The 23,261-nt window shown below is 46.4% G+C and overlaps 1 protein-coding gene across 5 annotated transcripts in view; it reads left to right on the top strand.

The window, feature by feature from the left end:
• Nucleotides 1–21,334, top strand: part of AMER1 (APC membrane recruitment protein 1) — a 29,886-nt gene extending 8,552 nt beyond the window's left edge. For 4 of the 5 annotated variants that reach the window (XM_082376552.1, XM_082376553.1, XM_082376555.1 and 1 more), the window contains exon 2: nucleotides 3,612–21,334. In XM_082376552.1, the coding sequence (XP_082232678.1) occupies nucleotides 3,712–7,092 (3,381 nt within the window). In that variant the 5' untranslated portion in view covers nucleotides 3,612–3,711 and the 3' untranslated portion in view covers nucleotides 7,093–21,334. Of the gene's footprint in view, nucleotides 1–3,611 lie in introns of those variants that run through there. The other variant, XR_014239516.1, reaches the window with a different exon arrangement.
• The last annotated feature ends 1,927 nt before the right edge of the window (nucleotides 21,335–23,261 follow it).

Raw genomic sequence — 23,261 nt, 5'->3', positions numbered from 1 at the left:
GCTCTGGGTGATTCCTGCCACCTCCTGTCCTACTGTCTTGCAGGGGGATACAGGGAAGAGACACTATGAGTGGGGTACATGGCTCTGGGAGGGACAAGGCAGGGAGGTAGGAGACAGCATAGTTTCAAGGCTGGTCCTTGCCAGCAAAGATAACCCTGGGCCTAGTTAGGAGGAAAGCCTGAAGCTGGGGGAAGAGAATTTCATTCCAAGGGACACAGCCTTGCCTAGTTCACCCACTCCCACCACATACACAGAGGGCTTTTTAAACTGCCCTTAACGAAGGACTTTGTATAAATCCACGAACATGTCTTTAAAATCCCGTCACACCTGGCTCTTCCTCAGCATGAGCCAAGGCAGCTAGTCCCTTGGACTTCCTGTAGTGAATGGCTTTCTCAAATGAGTGGCCTTTTACACATGGTCTACTACTTCCTAAGAAACTGGGATCTGACCTGAAATAACGGTAATGCCAACCTTTCTCATTTGCTTTGCACTTTACAGTTTACAAAGTGCTTTTGGTGTCCATTATCCCATCTAACCTCACATTACTGCAGTGGACTGGGGAGATAGAGGGGGTAGATAGAGGAGCTATTTTGATCTCCATTTCACAAACACCCAAGGCTCAGAGGAGTGCCTTGGCCTGTTCAGGGTTCCTTGGCATGGTATGCAACACAGCCCTGTGGCCCATGGCTCCTTCCACAACATACTGCAGATCCCTGTGACAGGGAAGGGGACAATGTAGAGAGCAGTGGACTGGCCTCTACTCCAACGGAGCACAGAAGCAAGGGCAAGAGAAAGCCCAAAGGGACTACCCTCAAGCCAAGGCATCAAGGTTCTGGAAAGCAGCCCTCTTTGAGATTCAGTCTGCCTAATTCTTCTGTTCACAGGAATTCCAGCTCCAAAACCAGTAGGACAATTAAGCCTTTGATTCACAAGGATGGGTAAGCCCATAAGGTTTTTCACTTAGCCCTTGGTCTTCCTTGATGACTAGTCTTGCCCATCCTTTCCCCTAAATAATTGCCGTTTTTACTCACTCCTGTCTAACAAGGCCCAGATTGAATGCCTCCTTATCAAGGCAGCTTCTCTGAGCCCAGGAGCTATCTTTCTGCCTTTCAAGTTTATCCTGGGATATGATCACAAGGTCTGAAGAATGATACTTCAACACTCTGCTTAAGCAATAATGGGGACTCTTCTCTAAGGCCTGCATCATATTGTGCCTTCAGACTGTTATATATAGGTTTTTCTACCTGTTAGCCTAGGGGATCCCCAAAAGCAAGGACTGGGGTTTCCCCTTCTGGCAGCACTGAGCTTAATAACTATCATTTAACCAAATGTTCTGGAGAGGTTCATTTCATGAATTCCACAGAGGGGGGTAGAATTTCACAAATAACTCCATTTATTGCCACCCCATCTCCTCAATGCCCAGCGCCATAATGACAACACTGTCAGTAATTTCAGGGCTGAGGTAAAAACATCTGTGCTCTGGAAAATGAGCGATTCAGATAGATGATAGGGCCCTTATTCCCATGAGACCCTGGGGCAGAGGACTCTGAGTGTATGTGTGTATGATTGTGTATTTGAGGGGTAGCACTGTCTATTGTGAGTCTATCAGTTACAGGGCTGAGCTGGAACAATGCCATGTTAAAGTATATCACACAGAATCAAAAAAACAAAAACTTAACCTGAGCAAATGGCAATACAGATCTCTGCAGAGAGGGGATCAGATGAGGTTTTTTTTTTTTTTCTCTTATTTTCTGGATAACCAGCCATTATCTTGCTCCTAGTTTAATATTCAGTTCTGCAGAGCCCCTGATGGAAGCCTGGATCACATTGATGATTCAAGTGTCAGGCCAAACAAGGCACAAGGCACAAAGTTAATATTTGCTAGACAAGATCAGGGACTCCAGCAAGGTTCCTCTAATGAGGTCAAAGGCCAGAGTGTAGCTGCCAGGCTCTCTCCACCTCCAGCGCTGACCCTTAGTTTCACTGCAGGTGAATGTGTGAGTGTTATTACCGTGGCAACCAATCACAGGGCTGATGTGCTGGCTAGCTGCTCTTAGGACAACAGTGTTGCTTGCCTCTCCTTCTCTCTCTCTGGCTCCCAGCAGCTGTTCTGCCTCCCTTCCCTACCCAAGCTCCTTATCTGCTGGCGGCTACCCTACAGTGAGGGAACAGTGGTGAGGGACTTTCCAGGGAGGGGTCATTGGGTTTTAGCAGGCTGGTCACTGATCCAGCTGTCAATCAGTTGTAGTCACTGGAATGAATACATCAGACAGTGGGGTTGGGGAGGGGGATATGTTGGGGTAGGTGGTGGCTAGCTCGTCTTTTTATTCCATCTCTGTGACATTTGGATATTTAGAGGATTGGGAGCTTAGACCAGAAGAGTGTGTCTTGCACCAGGTTTGTTTATTTATTTATTTATTAATTTTAAAAATTTTTATTGGAGTATAGTTGCTTTACTATATGTTAGCATATAGAAACTAATGTTTTGTTAGTTTCTGTTGTATAGCAAAGTGAATCAGCTATACGTATACATATATCCCCTCTTTTGGATTTCCTTCCCATTTAGGTCACCACAGAGCATTGAGTAGAGTTCCCTGTTGCACCAGGTTTATTTATTTAAATAGCTGTTGAGAGCCTAACTCCCAGACCAGGGACATGAATCATGTGGAGTTGTGCCTTCAAGGAGTTCCCTTTCTAGATAGGGAGCTAGATGGGGGCCAAAGTAACAAAAGGAGCAGAGAAGAAACAGTCTGCCTCATGGTTCTAAAGTGGAACTTGGAGGTTTCAGCTGCTGAGGGCCACATTAAAATCTGTTCGCAGCAGGACAGTAACTAGAGAGTCTGACCTAGACCTACCCCTCACATAACCACTATGACAGGGAGGTATTTCTAGGTGTCTTGGACAGAGGATACTGAATCCCGGAGAGTGCCTTGCCCCAAGGCTACCATGCCATCTTAGCTGATCCTGGATTGCAGCTCTGGAATGTGGGTCTGCAAGGCTCCTACTCTGAGCTTTTGAAGGTCTGAGCATGGTCCTACAGGCAATTTAAGGAGCCTGCGGGAAGAAGGTGAAACTTCAGGTCTACTTTTCTACCCAGTCCAAGGCAAAATGTCAGTGAGAGCCCTGGCTAATGTGAAATTGAGGCCTGGATGTTGCAGAACCCAGTGAATACTTAATGGGCTATTTTGCCAGATGCTTTTCAAAAATCCTATGTCATAGGAGTTGACTTCCCTTCTGCCTTTCCTGCCTCTCTACTCCACCCCCTTTGATAATCCCTCTCATGACCAATAGCACTGTGGGCCTTTTTCATATCTGCAGTTCCCCCTGCCCAGTGCTCCCCTGAGCTTAAAGTGACCTGAAGTGAGTGGACCCAGCAAGTGGGGTAAGGGTGATGGCTGCACGTTGCTCAGTGTAGGGTTTTGCTGCCTTGGAGCCCAGAGGAGGCTGGCCCAGCAAGTCAAGCATATGGAGTGCATTAAGGTTTTCCCTACATTTTCTCTTACATTCTGGTTCCACTCAAGCCTGAAACCACAGACACCTGTGAAAACAAACCCAGCCTGGTTGCTTGCTCACCAGTACTGTCTCTCTGTCTTTGTCTCTCTCATCTTCAGCCCCAACTGCGATGCTTCCTGACTGATGATGTTATAACAGTGCCCAGAAGCCAGAAGGCTGCATTTTTCAGCTGAACATACCTGAGTTGTCCCCACCATCATGGAGACCCAAAAGGATGAAGCTGCTCAGGCCAAGGGAACAGCAGTCTCTGTGGATACCCAGGACCAATGGGCAGAGAAAGGAGCCAAGAACAAGGCAGCTGAGATGACAGAAGGGCCAGCATCAGAGCAACCCTCATCTGGCCCAGGTAGGCTGAAGAAAACTGCCATGAAACTCTTTGGTGGCAAGAAGAGCATCTGTACCCTGCCTAGTTTCTTTGGAGGGGGACGAAGCAAAGGTTCTGGGAAAGGCAGCTCTAAGAAGGGTCTTAACAAGAGCAAGACCCACGATGGCCTGAGTGAAGCAGTCCATGGCCCTGAAGACATTGTCAGTGAAGGAAATGGCCTCTCCTTACCTTTGCCTGAGTCATCCTGCCGACTTCCCAGCTCTCAGAGTGCCCATGGATCTTTGGAGACAGACTCCAGACGCAAGACGTCTGTGGCTGGAGCCACAGAGAAAGCTAGGGCTGAGAAGGCTCCCTTTGTACCCAAGCCAAAAAAAGGCCTGAAAGGTTTTTTCAGCAGTATCCGCCGTCACCGGAAGAGCAAGGTCTCTGGGGCTGAGCAAAGTGATCCAAGAGCCAAGGAGCCTGAGGGGACCAGAGGCAGGCCTCATGAGCATGTGAGCTCAGCCCTTCTGTCCCACACTGAGACCCTCCAAGCCCCAAGAAAGGAAAATGCCAAATCCCAAGATGTCCCTGGGCCAAAAGTTTCTTCAGTACCAGAGACTTCTCCAGCAGCCACTGAGCAGACAGCCTGCAAAGATCCAGAAAAAACCATGGAGGCCTGTGCCTCAGCACTCCTGCAGCCCAAATCTGCCCCTGAAGCCAGTGGCCCAGAGGAGCCCCATAGCCCAGAAACAGGGGAGAAGGTTGTGGCAGGAGAGGTAAATCCACCCAATGGCCCTGTGGGGGACCAGCTGAGCCTCCTCTTTGGGGATGTCACATCCCTGAAAAGTTTTGACTCACTGACAGGTTGTGGTGACATAATAGCAGAACAGGACATGGATAGTATGACAGACAGCATGGCCTCTGGAGGCCAGAGGGCCAACCGAGATGGGACCAAACGAAGTTCCTGCCTGGTGACCTACCAAGGAGGGGGCGAGGAGATGGCCTTGCCTGATGATGATGACGAGGAAGAAGAGGAAGAGGAGGAGGAAGAAGAGGAAGTCAAGGAGGAAGAAGACGATGACTTAGAATATCTGTGGGCAAGTTCCCAGGTGTACCCAAGGCCCATTCTAAATCCAGGCTACCATCCCACCACATCCCCAGGCCACCTCGGTTACATGCTCCTTGACCCAGTTAGGTCTTATCCTGGCCTAGCCCCTGGAGACCTTTTGACTCCTCAGAGCGATCAGCAAGAGTCTGCCCCCAATAGTGATGAGGGTTATTATGACTCCACCACACCTGGACTTGAGGATGATTCAGGTGAGGCCCTGGGGCTTGTCCGCAGGGATTGCTTGCCCCGAGACAGCTATAGTGGCGATGCCCTCTATGAGTTCTATGAGCCAGATGATAGTCTTGAGAACTCCCCACCTGGGGATGACTGCCTTTATGACCTCCATGGTCACAGCTCTGAGATGTTTGACCCCTTCTTGAACTTTGAGCCGTTTTCTTCCTCTCGGCCACCTGGGGCAATGGAGACAGAGGAAGAACGGCTAGTGACCATCCAGAAACAGTTGCTGTATTGGGAACTTCGGCGGGAGCAGCGAGAGGCCCGCAAGGCATGTGCCCGAGAAGCTCACACTAGGGAGGCCTACACCCAAGAAGCTCACACCAGGGAGGCCCATGCTCGAGAGGCCCACACCCGGGAAGCTTATGTCAGAGAGGCCCGAGCTCGAGAGGCCTATGCCAGGGAGGCCTGTGGCCGAGAGGTCCATGCTCGAGAGGCTCAAGTCCGAGAGGTCCAAGTCCGGCAGGAGAAGCCTATCATGGAGTATCAGATGAGGCCTTTAGGACCGTCAGTGATGGGCCTGGTGGAAGGGGCATCAGGGGCCTCTCAGACTTCCCACAGAGGAACCACCTCAGCTTTCCCTGCCACTGCAAGCAGTGAGCCAGACTGGAGGGACTTCCGTCCTTTGGAGAAGCGTTTCGAGGGAACCTGCTCCAAGAAAGATCAAAGTACCTGCCTGATGCAGCTCTTCCAGAGTGATGCTATGTTTGAGCCAGACATGCAAGAAGCAAATTTTGGAGGATCTCCCAGGAGGGCTTACCCTACTTATTCACCCCCTGAGGAGCCAGAGGAAGAGGAGGTTGAGAAGGAAGGGAATGCCACTGTGAGTTTCTCTCAGGCCCTTGTGGAGTTCACCAGCAATGGGAACCTCTTCTCCAGCATGTCCTGCAGCTCTGACTCTGACTCATCCTTCACTCAAAACCTCCCTGAGCTGCCCCCCATGGTGACCTTTGACATCGCTGATGTGGAACGGGATGGGGAAGGCAAGTGTGAAGAAAATCCTGAGTTCCACAATGATGAAGACCTTGCAGCCTCCTTGGAAGCTTTTGAACTGGGCTACTACCAGAAACGCGCCTTCAACAACTACCACAGCCGATTCTACCAAGGCCTACCCTGGGGTGTGAGCAGTCTCCCTCGATACTTGGGACTGCCTGGCATGCACCCTCGTCCTCCACCTGCTGCCATGGCCCTCAACAGGAGGAGCCGCTCCCTTGACACTGCTGAGACCCTGGAGCTGGAGCTCTCCAATTCTCACCTGGGCCAGGGCTACATGGAGTCTGATGAGCTTCAGGCTCAGCAAGAAGATTCAGATGAAGAAGAAGAGGAGGAAGAATGGGGCCGAGACAGTCCCCTGTCCCTCTATACTGAACCTCCAGGGACCTACGACTGGCCTGCCTGGGCTCCCTGTCCTCTCACAGTGGGGCCAGGCCCTGCAGGAATAAGTCCTAGCCAGTTGTATGGGCCTTCCAGCCAGTCTCTACATAGACAGGCAGTCTGTTGCGTATCTCCTGTCGCCATGTCAATGTTGCTGTCAGTATCAGGGCCAGAGCCAAGGGCACCTAGGGAATCCAAGTCTCATCTAGCTCGACCTTCGCACCTACCCCTGCCCACGGGCCCTTGTTATAACCTCCAGCCAAAGGCCTCCCAGAGTCCGAGGGCCAGGCCTCGAGATGTGCTGCTGCCTGTTGATGAGCCCAGTTGCTCCTCCATTTCTGGAGGCTTCAGCCCCAGCCCTCTGCCCCAGGCCAAGCCTGTAGGCATTACCCATGGCATCCCTCAGCTGCCCAGGGTCCGGCCTGAGCCCACAGAGCCTCAGCCCATTCACTATGGGGCTTCCAGCCTTGACCTGTCAAAGGAGAGGGCCGAGCAAGGTGCCTCTCTCCCCACCAGCTACTCCTCCACTGCCATGAATGGAAACCTAGCTGAGTAGTCATCATCAATTCTGGAGTGGGGGGCATGGGGCCTGAGCATGTGAATGGGGATCAGGGTTGGGCAGAGGGGTGGGGGGTGGGGGTTGCTGTTTAACTTGAAAATCCTTTTGGCCAAGGAAAGCTCCTATGAGTTTTCACCTTTTTTTTCCCACTTCCCTTGTCTGCCATCTGTGGCCACATTCAGCTCAAGTACATCTGCCCTGGGAGATTGCTGCTGCTGCTGCTGTGCTCCAGTTTTTGCTTTTGGGTTTTTTTCTTGTGACCCATGCAGGGTTTGGGATGCTGTAATTTTGTGCCTATTCCAGTTGCCAAGGTAGTGATTATATATATATAGCATGCATCCTTGACACAGACTGAACCCTTAGCACCCTCCGCCACTTCTCCACCCAGTGAATGATGAACCACTGATGAGCAGCCACATCTACAATGCCTCCCACTTGGGGACAGGGAGCTTGTTTGCTGTTAGCAATGTGAAATTACGGTACAGATCCCCCCACCCCCACTTCCTTTGGTCTTGGCATAGCTGCCACCATTACATCAGATGATATAATCTATTAGCCCCAGCTAGCTGTCCTCAGAGAGGATCAAGTAGCATGTGTCTCACTGCCTATTGCTGTGGACTTTGGCATCATAACCAGATGAGGGCCTTTTAACCTGGCCTGCTACAGCTTGGGTTGAAGACAAAAACGCTAATTCCCTTAATGGAGTGATCAAATTCATCTAGTTGCAAACAGAAGGCAAAATAGGGTTCTATTGTAGACACTGCCATAAGTCTTGAGCTCTGGAATGATAGGATTTTTTCCTTCTTTGTTTCTTTAAGCTTGTGACTGCCTGAATTGCAGATGCTTTTGAATTTTGGTTCTTTTTTCCTCCAAAGGAAATTTTTATTATTACAAGGAACACATTCTTTTAATTGATATACAGGAAGAGAAGCGGCCTAAATTAGGCTTGGCGGTAGGGGCTGGGGTTTTTGCAGGTTGCAAGAGGATAGAAAAAGGAGGTTCATTTGTCCAGCCATCAGGAGAGAGGATTTCATACATTGCAGAGCTCATGGCAACTCAGCTTCTTTTGGGAAAATTGCTTCCCCCCGCCAAAGACAAAAACTTCCTTAATCCTTGCCTACCCCTTCACTGGACGCAGTAAAGAGGCTCCATGCTAGCATTCCCAAGAGACAGGACACCAAGGGTATTTAGGCTGCTGTTCCAGGCTCTCTAAAGACCTTTCATTTTCCAATTAGCCAAGTTCTTAGCATCATCAAAGGACCGTGCTTCTTGAGAGAAAAGACTGTGACCTGCCCTCACTCTGCCAAGCTGAAGAACTCTGATTTGTATGGTAATTGCAGCCCTTTATGGAATGAATGGCACCCTCCCTTCTGCATTCACACAGTTTTCATGTTAAACTAGCTTGGAAATATTTGTGGGGAAGAGTTGCTGTCAGGAAAACATTGCAACAGGCTAATCTTGCTAGGCTCTACCTCTCATTAATCACCAACATGAGAGGGGTCCTTTTAAATTTCTTTATTGGAAATGGTATATGGAACATTTTTTACCTGGATATGTTGACCCAAATTATGATCCTTGCTCCCCTGACCCTGTCCTTATACCCCACCCATCTCCATGCCTGTTAAGAGAAGTGGTAAACAGGGCTCTTGCTATTCCCAAGATATGGCAACTTAGCTTAGGAACAGATGCTGTTGGCCCCCCAAGTCAAGATGACTTTGTGGGCAAACCGCCACCTGGACAAGGGATGTGTCTGTGCTGGTCTTTGTCACCATTTCTCAGATTGGGTTTGGCCCAGTGCCCCTCACCACAAAGAGCAAACCTGGATGGTAGAAGCTGTACCCCTGGAAGCACCACATGAATTTGCATGGCACTGACACCAACACTCAAGGGACCCAGACCAGCTCTCCAGGCTGACTTTGTCTGCATTGTGAAGAAATGCATTAGTCATGGAGCTGGAGAATCAAATAGGGTGAGGAAGGCCCTCCTCACCCCTAGCACAGCATTCCAGGAGAGAAGTGCCCAAATTCTGGCCTCTCACCAAAGCTGCCCTGGGAGGGTGGGGCTGAAATTGGCCTGGCTTTTTGGCAGGCAGGAAACACTCACCAAATGCCTTTACAACAGGGGAAAACCCACCACTTGCCTCTTCTGTCTCTGCTTGTCCTTCATGGCAGCCTAAGCTGCTGTTTATATGTGGACTGTGCCAGTCACAGCAGGTAGTAGAGCCATCATCAACCTCCAGAGCCTGCTGAGTCTATCTGAGAAGAGAAAAAGTAGGTTGTCAGCCTTTGGCCAAGGACTGAGAGCTGCCCTCTGTAACAAGAGGGCAGCAAGAGGTGCCACCTCTGCAGGGGGCAGTCATAGCCCTGACATACTTTGCTGGGCTGTGGAAGGTCGCATATCACAGTAAGTTTTAGCACTGAGCATCAGCTCATGGTTTGAACATTGTTGCCTGCAAGTCCTTTCACTGTCCCGGGCAGCCCAGAGACAGGATCCTCACCAGCAAAAGTAAGGCAGTCAGGGTGCATGGCTGCAGAAGCAGGCTCCTTTGAGTCTCACTCTAGATCCAAGCAGTTCATGGCTGAATCCCAGCTGCAGCCTAGAAGAGGAAGGAAGACTGGCTGGGGACTCATGATGACAGATCAGGGTGACACTGGGAGAGCCAACCAAGCTCCAGGCCTCTCCCCAAGCATATGCCAGTGTTTGCTTAGCTAACATCAAATATGTCCCGGACTACTAAATGTGTAGATGTCAAGTCCGCAAATGAACACCATTTCTGCACTGCAAGGTCATGGGATAATGCTTTTGGATATGACTTCAAGGGAAGATGTGACTTGAGAGAAGGTGACTGCTCTTATCTTGCTACCCAGCAAGCAGGCATATGTAGTGTCAGATAGCTCTGATCCTGAGAATTCTCAAATGAGACTGGCCTTCAGGGGACCAGTGACTGGATAGAGAAGGCCACCTAGAAGGTCTCTCCCAGGGCTGTCAGTTTCTCAGTGCTTTAACGCCTTCAAGGAAGTCCTGCCTTGGGGCTCAGTTAGGGCCTGCCCCAATCGTCTGGACTCAGCTTGGGCACCAGTCCATGAGCCTCCTGGGCCAAAGGCTTTGGTCAAAACCAGTCTTTCTCCCTCAGTACTGTACCAAGGAGGGAAGTATCTTCCCACACCCAGGGTGCATTCCCCTCATCCTGCTGCCAGTGACTTTCCCACCCTTGCCAGTGCTACCGCCCCACCTGCCCTCGGCCCCCAGGCCCAATAGCTAGAGGGAGGCATAGGGGGTTTAGCAGGGAGACTTCAAGTTTACCCATGTGTATGTTGCATCCAAGTTGTTTTTAATATATATATATCAAAAGTCAATTATCTATTTTTGTATTGTTTGCATTTTATATTCATGGAAAACAATGTTTATCAATTGTTCTTTTCTGATATATTTTATTTTTAAGCGGTGCTGTTTACAGTTTTAGACAAAACGAAGATGACACAAAAATTGCTGCTGCTTGTGCAGAGGGCTGGCATCTCAATTGCCCAGGACTCTCGCTCTTTCCCCTCTCCCCATCCCTGATGTATCGTACTGTCCATCCCCTCCCTCCATGATAGAGACAGCAGAAGATGCCCAGGTACTAAGACAAATGCCAGGTGACTCAGGCATGTGGAACCTGGTAGACAGTGTGTCGTTTATGGTTTATTTTTTTCTTTCAGACCTTGCCCTTACCCGTGTATAGACCTTCTGTCTCTGTCCCTCTTTCCTCTATGTTTTGTGCTCTAGTTTTGAAACCAGAGTGCCCACGTTTTGCTATTTGTCGTGTTGAGTTTCTGCAAAGGAGCATTTTGGGGATATTCTCCACCCAGAGAGGAGGGCAGGGGGTTTCAACTATTCCCCCTCTCCCCAAGAAGCTGGGGGAGACAGATGGAAGTGATGCTTGAACCATCAGGAATTGTCCATCTCATTGAGGAAACCCTTACATGGGACTTTCCAGGAGCTCAGTTGATTGTGACATTCGCCCAGAAGAGACGTTGGGGAATTCCTTGACCCCTCTTGCTGCTTTGGGGGAATCTCTTCCTCTGCCACCATTCCCACTCCCCTGCCCTGCTCCAGCTCACACACTGATGGGACTTTGGGGAACAGTGACTGTTAGGGTGATGGCTTGCTGGCCTGATCCCTACTTTTCCATCCTATAGTCACTCCAAAGAAGAAAATCCACATGGCGTGTATATGTGTGAGGGTTGGGCCTACTGAGAGGCAGGGCTTTAATTATTATTCTTGTTACTATTGGTGCTTATTTTCCCTGATGTATACGGGGTGGGGGGGGGAAGAAACCAGGAATGTATATTTAGGTCATGTTAAATAAAACGGCTGGGGGACAAAGGGAAGAAATTGGAAACTGCAGTACATCCTCACCCCAGGTGTAAGAGTTCTTTCTCTCCCAGTGCAAAAAGGGGAGCATGGCCCCTGAATGTGCCCTAGCTTCCCCTTCCCTATCCCTGAGACATCATGGAATTACCTGGATTGTGACCTCTCCAATCCTAGTTCTCATTGACATCTGGATATCTTGATGCACTGCCTGTTTGTAACAAATATTTCTTTTGCTGAATGCTAATAAACTGGGTTCAAGAGGGACCCCCAGTCACTAAAGTGCATTCTTGTGGTTTGTTCCACAGCAACATGCCTGTGACCCATGGTTGTTGGGTTTGCCCTTGAAGGGAAATGAAAAAAAGCAAGGGGGTGTGTGGGAGTCAACAAGTAGGGGGAACAGAAGCCAGAGCTGAAACTGAAAGTAGAGGAAACTTCAGTTCATCCAAGCCATGCCCTGCATCTCAGTCTGATGATGTGTTGCTCTCCATCACACCGTCCATGCCCTGAGACCTGCCTGGGGGCTGGCTAGCACTTCTGAAATTAGCCTCAGTTCATGTAAGTGTGCTGGCTTCCCCACCAGCCAGGAGGCAGAGGTGTGGACCTCCTCCTGATGGCTCCAGCAAAAGGATGCATCTAATGGTGGGACTCTCAGGCCAACCTGAAAGGAATAGCATACTTTACCCAGGCCTATGGGCAGAGATGCTGGCCAGGCAGCTGACTGCCCCACCTATTCAGCTGTGGGGATGATTGGGAAGCATGTGGCTTCTGCCCCTTATTGCAAGGCACCTCATCTGTTGGCACCAGCAACAGATGTCACCTGGGTCAACAGATGTCACAGCAACAACTCAGTCACCTGTGTCATATCCTGATATCCAGGCCTGTCCAAGCCTAGGCAGTAATCACCTTCCCTTTTCTATTACCCACATAAAGACCTACCTGTGCAATCAAACAGGAGAAGGTGATTGTGCTAATGGCTCAGGTTTCTCTAATCCAAACTCTTACCACTGGCCCCTGGTAAGCAAGGGCATCTGGCACCTGTTGGTGGGCTTCCTTGAGTTCTGCCCAACTGCCATGTACAAGCCAGAAGGCCTGAAATAGCAGCCGCTTGAACGTGCTGTGGATAGTGCTGCTAGGCTCCCTGGGGCCCCTTTTCAGACTAGATAAGAAGCTTGTTGGCCCCCAGGACCTCGTGAATCAAGCAAAGCCAAAATAGAAGCAAATTACCAAGAGAGAAAAGAGAACATCCTGGAAGGGAAGTTGATAATGTATAGAAATGGAATTCTCCACCCTGGGCTGCTCATGAAAGGAAGAAGAGTGTTGTAGCTGCTCAGGGAGATTTTGGAGCAAGACCTTCTGGGAAGGCCTTATTACATCCATTGGAAATTCACGGGAGTCATGGAGTCAGGGAGGCTTGGGCTTCTGCCCGAATTTTTGCCCCTCATTAATCTATGAGGACTTGGGCAAATCCCTTCTCCTTCTGAGTCTCAGTTTCCCCAACAATAATATGTGGTGGCATGGGCATAGATTTGACTAGACTAGTTTCCGTATGTAAGACAGAAGATTGGGCTACCTCAGAGTGACCAATGGAACTTTGTCAACTACCTAAGTCCAGCACTCCCCACACTGATTCTAACTCAGTTGGCCTTGGGGGGAGTTCTTTTTGTGGTACCCGACATGACTGACGTATTGCACCTCTTCCTGTTCTGCTGTGACTGATAGCTACCTTCACTGTGACATCCTGGGGAGTCCTTTGCAATACTAGAGAGGGCCATTGGTGGAGGGAACCTCCTATGACCTTCCTTAGATCATCAAGAAAACTGGCTTGGTCAGCTCTAGTGCTATTCTCTGGTCTGCTTGAGGGCTGGGGTTGTGCCTAGCAAATGGGCTGCCTTTGTTCCCAGTTTCTGTTTAGAGCAGATGGAAACCCTGCAGACAAGAGAACTTTGTGCAAGACTTTTGGAGGATGCTGTGGGCAAGCTGCTAGCTCCCCACTGCCCCCACCCTGACTGGGCTCTGGGCCCTACTGACTGTGTTCCTCTTCTGGATAATTCCTAGACTTTGACTGGCCTGCATGACTTTCGGGAGCCAAACCTAGCCAATAGGAGCAAGTGACCTGTAGTAGCACTTTCTAGTCTGCAAATTCCTTCCATCTCCATTTTCTTCTAAAAGGCCCCTGAAGCAGGTGGGCAGAACAGATGATTTTATACCCAGTTTACAGGTAAGGAAATTGAGGCATAGAGAAGTGAAATGACTTGCTCATGGTGATCTAGAACATTGACTGCAAATCAGGGTGGGAAAGAGGATGGGCAGGCTGGAGTGGAAGATGTGGTGGAAGAGAAAGATTAATAATAATAATTTTCCAAACACATAATAATATCATTGTGTGCCAGGCCATAGACACTTTACATTATCTTGTGTAATCCTTACCTTAACTGTATGAGGTCGACATTGTTGTTATCTGCATTTTCACATAAGAAAACAGGGCCTCAGAAAGGTTAAGACCCTTGCCAAAGTTCACACAACCAGATCACCAGACTTCAAATCTCCTGCTATTTCTATTGTAGTGAAGCTGCTGTTACAATGTACATTATGGGTGCTAGGGGTGAATCCCAGCAATGTTCTCAGCAGCAGGCCCAAAGTCAGAGCATCCTAAAGCTAAAAGGGACCTCTGGCTGCTTCCTTATCCCACTGAGCCCAGCCTAGCTTCCCAGCTCCAAGCCCAGGTCAGAGGCCCTTGTGAGCCCAGGGAGCAACCCCTTTCCCCCACTCCCACCTCCAGCCTTGGATCTCTGGGAATCGTTCCCAGCCAGGTGGGCCCAACCCTTCTCCCACTTAAACCTGCTAATAAGCAGCCTGGGAAAAATGATGAATGGCAGAGTGAGTCAATAGACGTGAGCCTGGAGAACTGGCCTCTGGCCACTCAGACCTTCACCATCAATTGGAGCATTGCCTCATGAAGAGTTACTTAATTGCAAATCACTTAATAGCCACACTGGGAAACAGTCTCATTCTCTGGAAGAATAATTGCTGTCTGATGGGCTCTTGAAGGCTGCTCTCCTCTGCTCCTTCAGTTTCTCTCCTGCTTTTCCACTTCCTCCTTCTGGATGCCTGAGCATATTTTCTATGTGGTTCTCCCAGCCCATCGAGAACCTCATGAGGTTTCCCAAGGGCTCCTATGCAGAACCCAGTGCCAACAGGAAGTGGATGCTCTGTGTGTCCACAAATGCTATGATTAAAAGTAATGTTATGTCCTTCAAGAGGCTGAAAATGGAATAAGCATCCATCTCCATCCACAAACTCAGATGTGGGTGGGCAAGAAATAGTCCTTGTTTGTTTTATTTAAAGTAACTGAATTCTGACTCCAAACCTCCCATCCTAGCAGGGAAGCAGAAAATTCCATGTTTGTCATGACTGGGGACCCACTCAAGGGTGGCACTGGAATCCAAGGGGTACTTCGATTACCCAGAAATTAAGGCAAGGGCAACTAATCTCTAATCTATTCCAGTCACCACTGATACCCTCATTTTCCATGCCAGCAGTGAGGGAAGGGAAGCTGAGAGCCCTGAGGTCCTAGGTCTTGCCTCCCTCTGGGTACCTTAAAGCCATCTCCTCCCCATCTTTGAGGCACTGCCCTAAGCAGTGCTTGTGTTTCTCTACTGCCCCAGACTCAGGAGCTCTCCCTTTCCAGGTGGGGCTGGGAGTGCTAGGGATCTCTCTTCTTTTATTTTTTTTTTCTCTCTGGGCTTTTCCTTCTCCTTTATGACTATATATCTTCAATGGGATTGTCATACTTTTATAAAAGAATGATAGATTCAGTGACTTCAGTCTGCTTTGGCTTTCTATACTGTGAAATCCATCTTGCAAGAGGTCTTTCAAAGGCCTGGTTACCTCCATGGAGCAGGAGAATGGGGAGTGGGGACATAGAGGGACAATAGACACAAACAAACACGAATATTTCCAGAAATTACCCTGCCACAAAATACTGCCTTATTGAAGAAAAAAATTTTTCACTGTCTTAGAATTTAGAACACCAAGATTTTAGTCCCTTTAGTTGGCCTGCAACTGATGGAAACTTGATTTCTCAGAGCCTCAGTTTCTACATCCTTAAATGAGGGGTTGGAGAACACAGAATCTCAGGCTGTGGTCCTTTCCTCACCCTTTCCCTTTTGATGCTTAAATTTCTCCTACAACATCTGTCTTGTTGCTGCTCATCTCCCCTAACATAGAATCCTGGGGAAGTTTTAATACCTAAGATGTCCCTACTTATATTGAGCTGGAATAGGCCTAGCTTAGTCCCTGAGAGCCACACAGATCCTGTTTGCTATCTACTCTCTTTGCCCTGTAACAGTCCTTCCAGATCGGAAGGCAGAGATGGTGTTCTTTGGTTCAACAAATATTGAGTACCTGTTATATGCCAGGTTCTGTTCTAGGTTCTGAGGGTGCAACAGTGAATAAGCAAGCTTTTAAAAAATCCCTACCCTTTTGGAGCTTACTTATTTCCACATGTGGGCAGAGAATAAAACGAAATGAATAAACAAAAGTTATAGTATGTCAGATGGTGATAGGTACAATGGAGAAAAATAAAGGAAAGACAGGAGGTTGCAATTTAAAATAGAGTGGTCAAGAGAGGACTCACTGAGCAGGTGACATTTGAGAGAAGAACTAAAACCTTGAGGTGAGAGCAGATAATAAATACCAGGAACAACCAGGAGGCCAGTGTGCCTGAAGTGGAGTGAGTAAAGGGGGCAGTAATAGGAGATGAGGTCACAGAGATAATGTTGGAGTGGGGGAGGTGGGAAGACCATTGTAAAGACTTTGACTCTTGTCCTTAGTTAGATGGGAGCAGAGAATGACATGACCTGATTCATGTGTTACCTGGAGTTGTCTCTTTTCCAGGCTAAACAGCCCTAGGTCCTTCCAACCTTTCCTCATATGTCCTTGGTCTAAGCCCCTTCCCCAGCCTTCTCAATCCCTCCTGGACGCACTCCAGTATTAGTGGCCCTCTTCAAGTTTGGGTCCCAGAACAAGACTCTTTAGACAAATTCACCTGGGTGCTTTTTCATTATTCCTGGACACCTACAAGAGGCTAACTGGTATTAGTTTTGGAGCCAAACAGACCTGGATACTCTTCTTGGCTCCACGACCTACCAGCTATGTGAGCTTGGATAAGTGAGACCTTCTCTAAGCCTCAACATCTTCATCTGTAAAATGGAAGAAATAATCTGTATCTTGTGGGGATTAGTGATGATGTGTATAAAGCTTCTCTATACAGTGCCTGGCCCATGTGAGCCCTACCCAGATGATGGTCAGTCTAAGTTGTCATTGTGGCTTGTATCCTTGGCACATAGACAGCCTCAATTTGGATCCTTGGTAGGTGTGGACCTGTAGTGGGAGAGAATCTAGTCAACCTGGTCACCCTCTGTGAAGGCCTAAGCTGCTGGGGAAGTAAGAGTATGGGCCCATCATGTTTCTCCCATTGAGTTCTGTGAGTGCCTGTTGATGGCTGGACTTGGGGCTCCCAGAAAAGCCAGGGCTGTCAGTATCTAGGATCAAGGTCCCATGTCCTACCCCAAGGGAAGGTAGGATTGGAGACTTCAAGGAGAATGGGTGGCAAGTTTGACTTCTTTTATCAGAAATTGGAGGTGCCTGAAGCCAGGAAATCTGTAATGGGCTGTACCTGGAAGAGCATGCTAAGGTCTGAGCTGTATAATCAGGATTAAAACCATCATCTAAGTAAGGAGCTTAAAGTAGGCATGAGAAGCCCAGGTACAAAGGGAGGAAGAAAGTGAGGAACAGGAGGACCAAACAGGTGAGTGTGAAGGAGATAAACAGTGGCTGGTGCTTGGTGTCAAAGCTGGGCTTTTATGAGTTCCCAACAGCTGTTTGTGTAAGCATGTGAGCTGTATCTACATACAGGGTGCAAACAGAGGACTAACCAAAATGCTTTCCTCAGGGTCCCTACCTTGAGGGCTGCTTTCAGGTCTTAAAGCCAAGTACTTGTAGGGTATTTATAATGCCACTTCTGGGGCTGGGCTTAGTGGTAGGCCAGTCTGAAGAAGGACTCTACTCACCTGGGAGCTGAAAAAATGACTTGAGGCAGCCCTGTGCTGGGAGCAGCCAGAGTGTGTAACAGGCAAGTCCTTGAGATTCTGAATAGGTCTGTCATCAGCCTTGAGCATATTTTCTCACCTGCTAAATGGGGCCATTAATGCCTACTCAGCCTCCCTCCCACCAATCCTGTGCTTCAGCAGAGACCACCTTCATTTTCCTACTGGAAAATGCAGTAAACACTAAATGTGAAAGTACTTTTTAAAAAATTGTAAAAGGCTACAGAAATGCAATGTGATAGTAGTACTCAAATGCTTTGGCACTGGTTGTCTGCCCTCTATGAGCTCATCTCTCTCACAAAGCCAGGGCCCTATGGAAAGCCAGTAGCCACATCCTACATTGTAACAACCCAGTCATTGGATACAGTGACTTTAAAGTCTTATTTTTGACGTGTATGTGTGGGGGGTATGTTTTCTTTTTTTTATTTTGAAAAATTGCCGCAACTAAAGGAATTCACTTTCTTGATTCTCCCAACTCCTCAATCTCAGTTTATCCCCAACTTCCTCATCCATCAGGTAAGAATATGAATTCCTGTCCTGTCTCCCTCTTGTTTTCCTCCTGAAATGGATATACAAGTTATTTGGAAAACTGTAAAGCAAAGTGCCAAATGGTTGTCATTACTGGCATTATCTGTGCAGCTTGGATTCTTCTGGAGGAGGCTGCATCTTCAAATTGACAATTACTGCCCTCATACTAAGTCTGAGATCCTGTGCTAAGTGTTATAAATGGGTGTAGAGATAAGCAGTGGTGTGTTACAGCCAGCTTGTACCAGCTCTCAAGAACCGATTGTGCACATCTCTTTCCAACTCCGCATTCAATGACATCACATTGGTAGATAAAATTGGCAACGGTGAGAGTAATTTCCACCATGGAAATCGGCAAACACTACAAATACGGAACTTTTTTTTTTCAGAGATCTAGAACTGTTTCAATCATAAAGGAGCTGCCAATTTAGCGGTGGTGTGTATGTGTGTATTTCTGTGTGTGTATGTCTGTGACTGCACATGCATACATACTGTGGGAAAGTGGTAAGGTAAGCAGGCACATGATTATAAGAGGAAAGTACTAAGTTGAACCATGTGATATTGCTGTTTGTGCCAGTCAAAACTAGTTGAGTACTGGCAATTTCATATATTTCAACCTAATAGAATGTCATCTTTAGCAGAGGGGAGTACCTGGAATGGAAAAGGATTTCTCAAGTCCCCTCAGATGACCTGAGGCTGAGCTGGAGTTAGGCCCCGGAACTCCTAGTTCCTTGTCTTAACCCTGAAGTCTCCATTAGCATTTTATTTTCCTCTGGTTCCTTGTCAAAATGGACAAGGCTCTGACATGAAAACCACAGTACTGATTGGGTAAGATAACCACAGGCCTTTTACCTCATTGCCTCCTCTAAATTAAGGTTAGAATTCAGGTCATATCCTTATTCCATAGCCTCATTGTCCCAAACACACACTTTCTCTCTCCCTCACTCTTTCTCTTCACCCCCACCCTCACCAGTCTTCCTGTGTCTTGCATCCTAAGAGTGCAAGAAATTAGACTATGTCCAGAGGAGAGCAAAGGAAAGTTATTATAACAGTTGGAAATAGGATCTATGAGGAAAGGTGAAAGGAAGTTTGCCTTGAGAAAAGAAATTTGCCTGTCAACAGAATAATAATGTCCACATCTCAAAAGACAGATATACAGGGGGTGCTATACTGCTTTTTTCCATTTCCTGAAGCCAGAAGAATTCAACATTTCACTTAATGGCATTACCAGCCAGCCAGACTCTTAACAAGAGTCATCACTGACTCCTTTCTTTTGCTCAGTTGCCATATCTAATCGTTCACTAAATTCTGTTGACTCTTCCCTTTAAATATTTCTTGAATCTATCACCTCCTCTCCATCTCAGCTGCCATGGTCCTAGGGCAGGCCTTCACCCCTAGTCTCCACTGAGCTCCATGCATCTACTCTCAGCTGCTGCCACCAGAATGTTCTTTAGAAATCACCCAACTGTTCAGGCCATGCCTCTTGTGAAGTCACGATTGCCTATGAAATTAATACTGACTTCCTCAACCTGGCATTCAAAACCTTCTATCTTACAGCTCCAAACATTTTTGTAGTCCTAACTCTTACCACTCTATATACTAGATGCTTTAGCTGATTCCTCAATAGGCCCCCACTGTTACCACCACAGGACCTTTATACATGCTCTTCCCTCTAACTAGACTTCCACCACCTTCATCCATTGAAATCCTACTTATCCTTCATTACACTTCCTAAATGCCACCTCCTTCTGTTTTCCACATCATAGGAGGTTCATTTGCTGTTCTGAACCCTATTCATTTGCCTTTCTGTGTTGTTAATCAACTTAGTATAGTCGTAAGAGTAGTAGCTTTTAAGCCAGACTGCTTAGGTCCCAGTCCTGCCTTTGCTACCTACTAGCTGTGTCACATTGAGAAAGTTGCTTAACTTTTCTTGTGCATATTTAAAATGGGCAACATATTAGTACCTCCCTCAGAGGTTGTTATAAAATGTTAAACATTTATTAACTTAATGTTTGTTAACTGTAAACTGAAACATAGTAAATGCTGCTGTTATATTTATATTCTTGTCTCATCTCTCTGACTAGCCTATTATTCCTTAAGGGCAGAAATAATACATTACTCATCTTTATGACAGGTAATAATGATTTTTTAAAAATGTTTTACAGGGTCTTCTGGTCCAGATGTACTTCCCCTAAAGTACAATTATAAATTCTGGAAATAACATAAGACACAACCAAAGGAGAACTTGATAAGTGGTAAGAAGAGGTGAGCTGGCTAGGGATCATAGAATTGGAGGAAAATAGCACAACATCAGGACATCATGCATCCTCCAACCCATGAAAAAATGGTGACATGGGCCTGGTATTTCCTGACCCCAAACCTAACAACAGAAAGCAGCCAAGGAAAGTTTAACCCTCTCCCAGAAGGAACAGATGTCCCTCTGACAACATCATGTGATTCCAACAGCACCAGCAAAGAGGATTGACTGGGAGTTCTGCTAATAATAAGCAGTAAAAGGAGCCATTCTCTTTTTCTGCCAGGCCTCAGATTCCTCTCTACTATTAAGAGACATCAGGTAACTATGTGGTACCAGCAAGGGTTATCCTAGCAAAACAAGTGGCCCAGCTTGGGATATGCTCATCCTCCTTGCAGGACACTGACTATTTTCCCCCTAACCTAGGTTCACCAGGTAGCCTGGCCTGGGGGATTCTCTCCACCCCTCAGGCAGCAACATCAGAAACAAATGGGAATTCCATCAGCACCAGGTAGACCAAGAAGACTAAAATATTACCAGAAAGACCACAAAGAAAACTAAATTTCCATTGAAGCCACAGCCCACAAAAGTAGTCCAGGACCTGCATGTTAAACCTAAACAGGATGACTGCCTGCTAACATAAAACATTTATATAGGATGCAGAGTCTCCTAACATACTATGCAAAATATCCATGATAAAATAAAAAATCACCCATCATACAAGAGCAAGGAAAATCAAACTTTAACAAGAAATGACAATCAACAGATGCCAACACTGAGATAAATCAGATGTTGGGAATAATCTGATAAGGATTTTGAAGCAGCCATCATAAAAATGCCTCAGCAGCCAATAACAAATTATCCTGAAGCAAATGAAAAAATAGAAAATCTCAGCAATGAATTAGAAGTAATCAAAAAGAATCAAATGAAAATTTTAAAACTAAAAAAAAAAAAAAAACCAGTAACTGAATTTTTAAAAAATGCTGGATAGACTCAAAATTGAAGGATATAACAGAGGATAGAATCAGTGAACTTGAGGACAGATTAGTTGAATTTATGCAATCTGAACAATAGAGGGAAAATAGGTTGAAAACAATGAACAAAACCACAATACCAGTGGGACAAAAACAGAAGATATAACATTTGTATCATTTGAGTCACAGAAGGAGAGAAAAGAGAATGGAGGTGAAAGAGTATATGAGAAAATGATGGATGAAAACTTCCAAATTTTGGTGAAAGATAAACTTACATATTCAAGGAACTGAGTGAACCCCAAATAGGACCAATACAAACAATCATAATTAAAACTTGAAAACTAAAGAAAAGAAAAAACCTTGAAAGCATCCAGAGAGAAACAATATATTATTTATAGGGGAACAAGAATTTGATTTTATTTTAATAATTATTAAAGAAAGTCACAATTTTATTCAGTTTATTTTTTCTGGTTTTATTAGATAAATAAAAAATTTTCAATGGTTCAGAAATAATTCTTTTCTTATTGAAATATAGTTGGATTATAATATTATATTAGTTTCAGGTGTACAGCATAGTGCTTTAGTATTTTTAGATTATACTCCATTAAAGATGTTACAAAATAATGGCGATAAGTCCCTGTGCTGCACAATATATTCTTGGTTGCTTATCTATTTTATACATAGTAGTTTGTATCTCATAATCCTGTACCACTATCATGTCCCTCCACCCTTCCCTCTCCCCACTGGGAACCATTAGTTTGTTTCCTATATCAATGAATCTGTTTCTTCAATCTCAATGAATCTGTTTCTATTTTACTATATATATTAGTTTGTTAAATAAAACAAACTATTTATTAGATTCCGCATATAAGTGATATCTCTGACTTAAATCACTAAGCATAATATTCTCTATGTCCATTCACGTTGTTGCAAATGGCAGAATTACATTCTTTTGTATGGCTGAGTATTCCATTATACACACATAACACATCTTCTTAATCCATTCTTCTGTTGATGGGCACTTGGGATGCTTCCACATATTGGTTATTGTAGATAGTGCTGCTATGAACATTGGGGTGCATGTATCTTTTCAAATTATTGTTTTCATTTTTTCCAGGTGTATACCCAAGAGTGGAATTGCTGAATCATATGGTAGTTCTATTTATGGTTTTTTAAGGAACCTCTGTACTGTTTTCCACAGTGACTGCACCAATTTACATTCCCACCAGCAGTGTACAAGTGTTTCCTTTTCTACACAACCTCACCAAAATTTGTTATTTGTAGACTTTTTGATGATAGCCATTCTGACAGGTGTGAGGTGATATCTCATTGTGGTTTTAATTTGCATTTCTCTGATGATTAATGATGTTGAACATCTTTTCATGTGCCTGTTAGTCATCTGTGTATCTTCTTTGGAAAAATGTCTATTCAAGTCTTCTGCCCATTTTTTGATTGGATTTTTCTGATATTCAGTAGTATGAGCTTTTTATATATTTTGGATATTAACCTCTTGGCAGTGATATCAATTACAAATATTTTCTCCCATTCCATAGGTTGTCTTTTCATTTTGTTGATGGTTTCCTTTGCTATGCAAAAACCTTTAAGCTTAATTAGGTCCCATTTGTTTATTTATTTATTTTTTTATTTTTGGCTGTGTTGGGTCTTCATTGCTGTGCACAGGCTTTCTCTACTTGCGGCGAGCGGGGGCTACTCTTTGTTGTGGTGAGTGGGGGCTACTCTTTGTTGCAGTGAGCGGGCTTCTCATTGTCATGGCTTCTCTTGCTGTGGAGCACAGGCTCTAGGCACACAGGCTCAGTAGTTGTAGTTCGCGGGCTCTAGAGTGCAGGCTCAGTAGTTGCGGTGCACGGGCTTAGTTGCTCCGTGGCATGTGGGATCTTCCTGGGCCAGGGATCGAATCCTTGTCCCCTGCATCGGCAGGTGGATTCTTAACCA

Source organism: Balaenoptera borealis (assembly GCF_965194805.1).
Source record: "Balaenoptera borealis genome assembly, chromosome: X".
Classification (NCBI taxonomy): Eukaryota; Metazoa; Chordata; class Mammalia; order Artiodactyla; family Balaenopteridae; genus Balaenoptera; species Balaenoptera borealis.
The sequence above is the reverse complement of the archived record's forward strand: the minus strand, read 5'-3'. Positions and strand labels throughout refer to the sequence as shown.